Source organism: Grammomys surdaster, unplaced genomic scaffold (assembly GCF_004785775.1).
Source record: "Grammomys surdaster isolate TR1022 unplaced genomic scaffold, NIH_TR_1.0 126176, whole genome shotgun sequence".
Lineage (NCBI taxonomy): Eukaryota > Metazoa > Chordata > Mammalia > Rodentia > Muridae > Grammomys > Grammomys surdaster.
Genome location: NW_021620983.1, coordinates 3974421 through 3986159, shown reverse-complemented (window position 1 = coordinate 3986159; position 11739 = coordinate 3974421). Strand labels below are relative to the sequence as shown.

At 46.8% G+C, this 11739-nt stretch overlaps 1 protein-coding gene across 1 annotated transcript in view; it reads right to left on the bottom strand.

Moving 5' to 3' along the window:
• Lmntd1 (lamin tail domain containing 1) overlaps positions 1–10214 on the bottom strand; it is a 29012-nt gene extending 18798 nt beyond the window's left edge. Inside the window, exons 1-3 of the mRNA XM_028757539.1 lie at positions 10138–10214; positions 6490–6740; positions 3824–4019 (exon numbers count right to left, since the gene is read on the bottom strand). Of these exons, the coding sequence (XP_028613372.1) occupies positions 3824–4019; positions 6490–6740; positions 10138–10214 (524 nt within the window). The remainder of the gene's footprint in view (positions 1–3823; positions 4020–6489; positions 6741–10137) is intronic.
• Between the last annotated feature and the right edge of the window lie 1525 nt (positions 10215–11739).

Genomic DNA, 11739 nt, shown 5'->3' with positions numbered 1-11739 from the left:
TGGTATGGTATGGTATGGTAACGGGTATGGTATGGTATGGTATGGTATGGTATGGTTATCATTGCTTTTGGTTGTTTTGCCTTCTGTGTACAGATCCAGGCTGACATTTTTATCTTGTCCCCCAAGTCCCTGAATGGCTTAGTTACTGCTTGTTGGAATCCTTAGATATCTCCAACACCTCATCTCCTGTGTCTGCTTCTGAAATCCGTTCCGTGTTTGACCTTTATCTCCTGTGCATGCTGCTTTGATTTAGTTTCCGATATCACGTATCTAAACTCTGCAGAGAGATCATTGAAGGCTCTGCATAATGTTTTGTCAAAAGAGAACATGTTCTTTGCTTCTGGCAACAGTCTGAGTTTTAACACAAACAAGCCCACGTGAGTCTTACTGAATCAGTCTGAAGTAGCTAGGCACTAGGCTGGCTTTGTGGTGTTACTACATGTTACAAGATGTACCCTGTCACCATCTCACTGGAAACCCAAGGTTGTCAGTGTCCTCCCTTGTCTCTTCCCCAGAATCTCTCACTGCTCAGGGCCTTACCTGCTAATCTCAAACTGGTAACTGTTGAGTGTCCCCAACCCCAGCTGGTTCCTCTAATCCCATCTCCTAGAAGAGGCAGCACGGGCACACACTTCTCTGCACTTTCTCCCAAACACGTGCCTCTCCTCACACACCCGCCAGCCAGCGAGCATCTGCTTCATAGAGACTCGCTTCTGAGCGTACTTAGCCCTTTCTTCCGTCTCTCTTGTATGTTAGCATATGGCTCTGACTGAATTATGGATACATTGTTTTTCAGCTTGAGAACTGTGATAGATACAAATGTTTCTGAAGGTATTGGGTCATTGGTCTATGACAAGAGGTGATGCCGGACAGATAGGAAGCCAATGCACTGAGCTTATCGACTTCCCAAAAGAGAGGGAACCATGCAGAACCAGCAGGTTCTCTGACAGGGTTAGGATCTAAGGAGGCAGAGATGAGGCTGGAGGTCACAGGCAGAGAGTAGCAGACGGAAGAGTATTCCTGTGCAGACAAGCTCTAGGAGTCTCCAGTCTTCTGTGGACTCAGCTTGTTCAGCTCATAGGGGAACAAGACTCCCCAAGGCTAGAGGGAAAGACACTGGAAAGCACTGACAGGGAAGTATCTGCCAAGTGTCTGTTCTCACCAGTCAGGATGACCCCCTCCTAACCCTGGAACACACAGCATGCTAACCCCCGAAGCACCACATGCATGCTAACCCTGGAACACAGCATGCATGCTAACCTCTAAAGCACCACATGCATGCTAACCCCTGGAGCACTGCATGCTAACCCTTGAAGCACTGTATCCATGCTAACTCCTGGAGCACCAAATGCACGCTAACCCCTGGAGCACTGCATGCTAACCCCTGGAGTACCACATGCACGCTAACCCTTCCTTGGAACATTGCATGCTAACCCCTGGAGCACTGAATGTTAATGCCTGAAGCACCACATGCATGCTAACCCCTAGAGCACTTCATGGTAATTCCTGGAGCACTGGATGCAGTTCTCAGAAGAGTCTTGGGCCAGGGGTGGGACATATTTGGTTCAAATAAATAAAATAACACATTAGAGAATGACGGCACAGTTCCAAGCAGCCGAATACATGTGATGAAAGGGAGAGCGGACATAATGGTCAGTTTTTCAAATTTAAAATATCAAACCAGGCTCAGTGGCAGTAAGTATAAAAAATCTCAAGTTACATCAAAGCACATCTTACCTCACCAAAAACCTCACCAAGGCAGCGATGGGGCTGAGGAGATGGCCCAGACAGTAACGGGACTGCTGCCACAGTACAAGGATCTGAGTCTTAACCCCAGAACCTACATAAAGAAGCCAGGCACCAATGCTTGGGCATACTCATAATCCCAGCACTGGAGAGGCAAAGACAGGCAGAACTCTGGGGCTCACTGGCTAGCCAGCCCAGCCTTCATAGCAAGCTGTGGGACAAAGAAAGACCCTGTCTACACCTCAGAATCACCATGGGATCAAAAATAATAATGGCTGTCCCACTTCCCTCCAGAGACCCTGACATTGTCTGAGGTACGGTCAGGACACTGAAAGCATGCCGCCTCTCCCAGTCAGGTGATCCCACCCGGACACTGAGATCTGGGGTTCTAATGTGTTCTCACAGACTTCAAATTTGCATATCTTAAACAAATTTGTCTTTGGAAGCCTGTCTAAATGGTAGCTCCTTCACAGTATCTTCCAAGATCATCCAGGCTGGAAGCTAGCTCTGCCTCACTGTCTGGGCACTCTGTCTGTCTCTTAGACACAGCCCACAGGGCTTCCCTGACCTGGAAGTTCTTAAAGGCATACTCAGAAGTGATGCTGGTGACAGCTGTCGGTGAAGCGTTTACCATGCATGCATGAAGACCCTAGTTGTTCCTGGAGCCTAGGTAGAAAGGCCTGCTGTAGAGACATGCACTGGTGGGGAGGGGGAGAGTGGATGCCTGGGCTTCACTGACCGCTCCCCTAGCTTACCTGGGAGCTACAAGCCAATGAGAAACCCTGTCTTAAAAAAGAAGGTGGATTGCTACCATGACACACACGCACACACAGAGATACAGACACAGACACAGACACACACACACACACATACACACACATTTACAGACAGAGACACACATGCACATTTATACACACACACACACACACATATATACAGACACAGAGACACAGATACACACACAGTCACAGAAATACATATATGCACATATACACAAAGATACTTATGCACATACATACACACACATCCAGAGTCACACAAATAGACACAGATACACAGGTATACACACATAGACACACACAAGACATATACACAGATATATACACAGAAACACACACACAGACACAGAGACACACATGCAAACAGGCACACATATACACATATATACACAGACACTTATGCACACACACAGACACACACACAGAGACTCACACGAACAGACACAAAGACACACAGGTATAACACATAGACACACACACATAGAGACACAGACATACACACATAGACACATAGTCTCACACACACACACAGACACATACATGCAGACACACACACAGGCACACATGCAGAGTTTTATTTAGAAATATTTAAAAGTCTCTTATGCCTTTGCCTTAATCACCCCTTTTACGATGGCAGATACTGAATGACTGTGACAGTGTGTGTCCAGGTAGCAGAACAAATACTCAGGCTTTCTCCATTATTAGTTAAATGGCACATCCGGCCTGAGTGACAGGACACTGTCCTCTCCTTACCTGCCCCCCTCAGCCCTCAGACACACCTGTGTACCCCCTGTGTGCTATCAGCTTGTGAAAGCTCAGTCTTCTCCAGAGACTCAGTACTGCAGGGTTGGAAATACAGCCCGAGCAAGCCCTTTCTTTTAGACTTAATAACAGCTTGTTTTAATCAGTTCTTTTCAGAGAAACTGATGGCCACAAAAATAGATCATTGGTGTAAAAATTCATTTTGTTCTTGTCTTTAACTCAACAGCCCAATAGAAGAAAAAGATGAAGTCCATCTGAATGATTAGCTAGCAGGGAAAGGCCTGCAGGCGAGTGACTGCAGGCAAACTGCATGGACTGTGCTGCGTAGTTTTCTCTGGCATCTGTGGAAAATTCACATCCCGTGTTTGGTCCCCTGGGAACGTCTATCAGTTGTCTCGAATTGCTCAGAGCATGGGTGGTTATAGTTCAGGGAATTGGGGTTTTTGGTAAATAAATGTATCCAATAACAATCCAGAGCTCTGCTCTGTACTGACCTATGGCCTCAACAGAAGACAGTAAGTTACTAAAGTGTGTACCTGGATGTAAACTGGCCGACTTCCTCAAGGATCACAGAGAGGTGTTTGCTCACGTCCTCGGCTTGGGATGTATGTGATGTAAGCTTCTTCGATTCTCCAAACAGAGAAAGGAAGTAATCCTCGCCATCCCCCAAAACATACGTATCCACCTCAGAGCACGGTAGGGGCTGTTTCCTTGGAATCATGAAGCTTGTGCCTTTTAAAGAAACGGGACAAGCAAGCAAAGACAGGCATTTAAACCGTCATCGAAAGAAACTGAGAACATTATCTTTGCTCCTGTGTCTACAGAACCAAGCTTCTTTAGAAACCTTCCTCCACCTCTGCCAAACTCCGTCAGTGAGGACGGAGGCACTGGTAGGCGTCTATAAAGCAGCTGTAAGTGAATATTTTCCATGCTGCCCTCACTTTCTAAGGATTTTGCTGTCTTAAAGCCCAGGCATAGCATGGTGCTTGGATGGACTGTACAGCCATCTTGGCTCAGGCATCCTCGGGGAATTCACATTCCTTGCTGGTTTCCTAGCTCGAGCACGCTGGGTGTTTAACTGGTCATTTAGGTGCACTAGAAACCATCCGTATTCGTGAGTTAAACACTGAACCTGTCAAACTTGAGTGTTATATATTACGGATATACTCTCATTCTACTTAATGCTTGCTGTACTGCCCAAATTAAAACCCTACCTGATGTGACACCACCTCTACAGGGGACGATGCAGGGTATTATGGGACCCTGGGTCAAGAATCATCAAATCATAAAAACAACTCAGATTTTGTTTTAGGTCTTTGTGTCTTTAACAAAAGGTGAAATGCATAAAGGCACAGAGGTTAGGTGTTTGCTGTAGCAATAGGGTTGTGCCTAGGGCCTCAAGCACACTAAGAACATCTTGAATTGTCACCGAGCTATACCAATGGCCCCAGTGACTATAGGGGTTCCTCCAAGGATTTTGGTGAAAAGAAACACGAGAATTAAATTAGCGTTCACAGCCCGGTGGGGAGTTCTTTTGGGAAAGGGCAAGGCATCTTCCCTGGCAGCCTATCATGAGGAGAGAACGCTTGTGTTCTCAAAGGGAAGGAGGCATTAACTGAGCTCTTGTTTTTACTTCGGTGAGGACCACAGATGGCATTGAGTTGGTACAACATGTCCCAGTGTTCCCAGGCCTGAGTCTGCAGGAGGATCTGTGGTACTCAAGGAGAAGACTGCACCCCAATCTTCTCTCGCCATGCAAGATGCAACACTACGCTTAGCCCCCCCCCCCCAATCAGGGGCATTTAGCTTAACCCAGCAAACACAATAGTCTACATAGTACCAGGAGACGGGAAAACATGCTTTCTTAATTCTAAAGTCTGTACTTGCACATTTAACGTTATACCTATTGCTCAGTGGTAAAGGTCACCAAGAATTTAGCAAGCGTCTTTGGACAACTCATCTGAGTCATACGGACAACGATGCATACTATGAACATCACGAGAGCCACGCACACTGCACACACACCATGCCGAAGCCTAGGAATGTTCCGGAAATAAACAGGGAACAGATGAGAAACAGCCAGACCGCGAATATCCACGGAGTGGAGGGAGTGAGGCAGTCGGTACTCGTGGTCAAATGTGGATTATTCTAGAAGGAGCTTACAGGTGGGCTGAGGGTTGAAGCTGACTTCCGGTAACTCTAACACGTCGCTATGTGCTGGGTTCTCGTACAAGCCTGGCAGAACTCTGCGAAGCTGGTATCTTAATTTTCGATACGCAGGGATGGAACGTCAGAATCAGGGCTGCTGAGTTCCACTCCTCCTCACTCTATGAAGGGCAGAAAAGAGCTGCTTCTGCGTTTGCTGGGGCAGCATCATCTGACGGTGGTGAGCAGCATACCCCACAGCACTTGTGGCTCGGTGCCCTACTGGCACCGCTGAGCACCACCCAGTTTCTCCTGCTTCACGTTCTTTGGTTGCCCCCCTTTCTCTCTGCTATGTCATCTCCTGCACCGGCTCCTCTTTCGATATCTGTTATGCACGTGAGCCTTGAGTCTCCTGAAGACACAAGGGAAGATACTGGGTATCCTTTGTGTCAGCCTCCCGCAAAGGGCTCTTCCTACTACACACTGGACATTTTAACTCTTTAGCCATCACTGTAGCTCCAGGCATCTTCTCCACAGAGATGGTGAAGACTGCTTGCTTAACCCTCACAGCAGAATTCACCAGAAGGATTCTTGGGACTACACGCTGGCAATTTTAGTTCTTAATCGATTCTAGAACAACTGATCCTCAGTCCACCATGCTGACTCTAGGCACCTTAATCGATTCTAGAGCAGCTGATCCTCAGCCCACCGTGCTGGCTCTACGCACCTTACTCCTTTTTGCAGCATCCGGTGGAGGGTCCTTAGGAACTCACGGCAAGTTTCAGTTCTCCAGTGATTCTAGAACTTGCTAATGGTGGACCCAGAAGCCATTATGGTAGCTGCGGGTGTCTTCCTCGTGGAGATGTTGTGTTTGCACCTGCGTTTACATGAGCGCCCTGGATTTAAACCTTCAGATCTAGAGCCCTGGCCAACCTACTCTGTATGATGCTGATACTGAGAAACAAACATCCCTGGGGCCAAATGATAACTCAGGCAGCAGCAAAGAGCCAACTGGAACTCGTGCTGCACGGGAACGTCTAGGACGCTTGGTACGTACTCTGCTTTCCCAGGCTGCTGTCTTTGTGGGAGCAGCTCAGGACGGTGGATTTAGGAGTCAGCGGTCCTCCTCCTCCTCCGGATGATGAGGTGAAGCCGCTGTTCTGAGCGCTGGAGTAGTTGATCGGCCCTTCTTGGGAAAATGAGCTTGAGAGCGGGATGAGCGTGATGTTCGAATCCATTATCTTTGGGAAAAAGTGGACGGATGATTGCTGTTTTGACGGGGCGATGGCTTCAACTTTTTCTTCTCTTCTGTATGCAAAGTGAAAATGAACAAAGTAAGAAAATCAAGACGTCCGAGTTCAGGAAGCACGAGGTATTATTACTCAGAATTCTGCTAAATGTGTCTCATACGTCTGACAGGGAGCCCAGCAGCCCCAAACTATGGTTCCAACGATGGAAGTGAACTTGCCTTGTCTTCTTGTATATTTCATTTTTTTTAAACTTAAAGATCAACAGATTATCTATTGGTGGTGGTTTTGAAAAGTAAAAAATCTATAGGTCAGTATAATACTTACAACTAGGATTTCAGCATTTCCTCCTTAGATTTTTAAATTGATTTCTTTTACTCAAATCAAGACATGGATATTTTCCTAACTGGGAGTGTACAAAAAAAACCTTAGTGCCTGTTCACTGCTATAACGTCTTCTTTGAATTCCTGAGCTGCTGGCTAACTTTCCAATATCGATGAAATTATGTGGATAATAACTGCTTTCCAGTAACAGCCTCCCCTCCCCCATCTCCCATGGAAACCAGAAAAGAGGGGAGAATAGCCATTTTCAAGTACCACAGTGATAAGCGACTTTTATTAGGCACACAGTTTTAAAAAAAAATAAAAATAAAAATAAAAAGTATTTATTAAGCCTTACATGTTCATTTGAGTAAAGTCCCCAAACTGCAGTATAATTGTTCACAAGCTAAGTAGTGTTCTCATGATTCATCTCAGGACAGGTGTAATGCTGAAAATTAACCTGGTAAGCCCCACCTGCCCAGGAACCAGGTAACTTCCTGGAATGCTGGGAATTGTAGTTCTTGGAAAACAGCAAAGCCTCATGGGAAAGTACAGTGGTCATGACTCCACATGTCCATGGGACACATGGCTTGAGGCCACTCTCAGGCAAGAAATTCCAGGGGATGGTCCTGACCAAAGTCCATCTTTTGGTCAGCATTTAATATTCACTAAAGCTTGCTTCAGATGTGGCCCAAAATGGTGGAGTTGGTTTTTCTGGTGAATCTCAGGATTAACAATGGCTTACGATCAACAACACTCTTCCAGTGGTCTCAGAGAAACAGGGGTGGTGTGTGTGCATGTGTGTGTTTGTGTCTGTGTGTGTGTGCATGTGTGTGTGTGATGGTTAAATTATAATAAAAGTCAATGGGTCCAAACCCTTTCATTGCTCTCTCTATAAAACTGGACACATGGCTTATCTAGCTGTCCCTATGCCAAGTCATGTGTCTACAGGATTTACTAAAAATCAGGAACCAGTTTCTTTGCTTCCCACATCACTTCTCTCTTGGCCACTTCTCAGAGCTCTTACTTCATGGCTAGTTCCGAGTGTGACAGGATTGTCCTGAGCGAGGCCTAGCAGGATCAGTGGAAGGCACCTCTGCACGTGTCTACCGGAGAGCTTCCAGAGATGGCCAGGTAAGAGGGTTCTAACAAATGGGGTTGTCCACCGATGGATTCACAATCAGTGGTGCAAGCTGGGGTCAAGTTGGAAGCAGTGGATCCTCACACCAGGCCCTGGTCTTTCTATCTTGTTCTGGCTCCTCCTATCCCTACCTGGCTTCTGCTCTCCTCAGCCACACACCTCCTCCATGCTCTTTCTGCTTCGCCTAAAGGTGATGGATTCGACCGTGGTTGACAGCTCTGAAGCTGTGAGCCAAAATGAAGCTTCCTTCCTCCAGGAAATCTCTGCAGGATCCATCACGTGGCATGGTTCATAGGTTGTTAAAGACGGTGTCTGGATGGGATTGTTTGTTGTGGTTTATATGGGGAACCAGGACCTGGAACCTCTGCGGCATCCCTTCCCGGTAAACCTTTTTATCTGGAGATCTCCGTAATCAGCAGGTGCCGCTAAATGCGCCTCTCAGAAAGCGCAACCAGAGTTTTAAAAATTGGAAGAAATGACATAGGCTTTCAAACTTGCATTTTTACCTGCTTGGTGCTCCGTGAGCTCAGTGAAGCTCCAAGCATCCGTGTTTGTCTGAGTAGCCCCACACTCTGGAGTATGACCATGACAGCAGTGGGCAGGAGACTACAGGGCCTGACTGTCTACATGTGTCATCTCTGTGGCCAGAGACAGCTCCCATGCTCCCACAGGAGGGCTTCTTGATGCTGTGGCCTAGACAAAGCCTGGGAAGTGATCTGTGTTCCTCTCATCTGGATTCCACTGCACATTGGCTCTTGCTTCTCAGTACGCTCACTTTGTAAATGCCCCAATTTTTCCTTCAGGAAAACAACGTCCCTTCCAAACACATGTAATTCCAGTGTAGAGATTCCCAATAAGCCCCTGTGTAGCTGGAACAGAGAAACTTGGTCCAAGGGGCACAGGAAGCCTTAATTCTGTTCAAAATAAGTGTCTGACGGCTGCACACATCATGAGAAGAGTGAAGGTTCTCCAGGACTTGGCTCTCACGATACAGCTGGGCGTATGGGCCCTACACTCACCCGTCTGTGGACTCTGTTAGAAGATGGCAGTCTTCTTACTGCCTCAAGTCCTGGCACTTCCCAAGCTCCTTCTTTGTATTTCCCTATCTCTGTAGGTAACAGAGGCTAAGCCAGGAGCAGTGACGGGAGCTCAGGCCAGCATTCAGGAGGGCTGGGGCATGCGGATTTGACAGTGCCAGCTTCTCATGACAGACAGGTCTCGGGTGCTGAACGGCTGAGTCCAAAGTAGCACTCGGCTTCTGGTTATGTGCCCTCAAGAACTGAATGCATTTGTTAGCCAACCAGAGAAAACCCTCCCCGACGCTTCAGCTGACAGATGGTTAAGAGCTGTGGTGGAACAGTGACCGTTTTACATGTGGTTCCCCACCAACATTTCCATGAGCGAATTCTGATGGCTTGTGTTCATCACCGCAGGGTTTGCTGTCGGGAGTGGTTCCATATAGCTTTTATTTTTTTGAGAGAATCTCGGAGTGCAGTTTAGGCTTCCTTCCTCAGCCTCCGGTGTGCTCGGAACATTGGTGTGAGCCACCACACCTCCACACCCGCTTTAATCAAGCTTCTAAGCTGCTGGCCTTGACCTGTTAAATGGCAGCTGTGAATCCCACCTAGGTTTTTATGGAAGAGTTCTGTCTAGGGGGATTTTTTTTTTATGTTGCTCAGAGGCCGAGGTCTTATGAAACAGAGGTTGGGAAAACAGTTAATGCGGTGATTCATTATATTTAGGAAGCCTATGGAATTTGTACTTCTAGTGACTTCCTAAATGGTTTTTATTGTACTTACTATTGGGGATGGGGGGCTCCTTCCCCCATAGTCACAGAGGTTTGGGATCACACCCCAGCCACAGGCTTGCAGGCAAGCACTTTCACATGCTGAGGTGCTCGCCACCCATACTTAAGTCGTTTTTAAACACTGAGGTGTGTATTCCGTCCCTAACTCTGTAAGCCAGACCCCGCGCACCCCGGGTCGTGCTGTTCTTACGTCTCTTCGTTCTGTATTTTACTGTCTTGCTTATGGATGTCGGTATCACTCGTTGGAGGTTCCGAAGCTTCATTCATCTTGGCCAGCAGAGGGGTTGCCTCTTCTTTTTCCTAGGTAAAGAGATCATGGCCTCAGGCAGTGACCACAGCAGAGGCTCAAGGGGGACTTTCTTTTTAAAATGACCTTACCTGCTAATCCAACTGTCTTCAGTTTATAAAATTTAATGATTCCTTTGCCACACTGGTACTAGAAAGAACATCCTCACGAGAAAGGTCAGAGTCCATATAGGCACTGCTTCTGTGAGCGAAGAATCTGAGACAAACCACAGAGAGACCATGGCGAGCAGCTCAGCCTTTATGACAACCAACGACCTCACATCTGGCCACCACTGCCTCTTAGGGAACAGGCTAATGTCACCATGGTTACAGAGCTCCCAGCTCTGAACTCTGACTGCTGATGTGAAGTTAAACAGTGAGCTCCATGCCTCCCTCACAGGCCGACAGGTTTAACGGACCATCATGGATTTCTGAGGACCTAGGCCAGGATATAGATGTTGGAATCTATCACAACTCATGCTTTTACAACTCTCTTCTTTACTTTCTCTCTCCCTCTGACAAAGACTACACAGAAAACATCTTGGGACAGGAATAGAAACCGTGTCATTTTAAGGCACGAAGCAGTTTGTTAGTGGGGATAACCAGAGCCAATTACCAACTGAAATCCCTGTAGTTATACCAAGATCACAAGTGAAGAAAACCCCACCTAACTTCATTTCCTCTCTGTGTAGAAGCCCACATTTAATGTTCTGTAATAGACAATGGTGGTGGGAGAGTAGTGTCACCAGATATGAAGTTATAGGAGTCCATGCATTTGTTCTGTACATCATGGATGACGGTAAAGTGAACTCATTCAGAAATAACCAATGAGCATCTACTATGTAACCTACGGAAGCTAGGTGCTACAAATTAGCAATTCTTCCCATGGTAGACAACAGACTTTCCAATTTAAATTATAATTGTAAGTAAGTTGAAAAAGGACAAGAAGCTGGAGGGCAGGAAACATGTGGTTACATTTTCTCAACCTTAAAGAGGGAACCTGTGCCCTTTAAACACAGCCGGCCTATTGCGGAACAATCTCATTGGGAGATTTATGGGAAGGGCCAAGAATGGATTTATCATTTCCTGATTCCCCCCACCCCACCTCCTCCAGTCTGTGTGGTTTCTCGGCAGTTACATGTTCTCATGAGGTCATTATGACCTCGTTTGTCTTATCAGAGATTCTATTCATAGTTTCAGAGTTCCGAGGGAATTTTTTTTTTATCAATTGAGAAAAGCTTCTGAAAGCTTTGAATGTGTGACTGCTTCAGCCTTACCTCTGTGGTGGACTTTACCTGTGGATGCTGGGGCATCCATTCCCCGTGCAGTGGACTTTATGTGTGACCACTTCAGCATCCTGCGGTGAACTTGGTGTGACTACTTTAGTGACCACTTCTGTGCAGTGGACTCTGTGTGACTGCTTCAGCGTCCACTCCCCGTGCAGTGGACTTTCCTTACTCCCTTGCTTAAGTTACTGTACATTTGTAACAAAACCAATTTCCTTCTT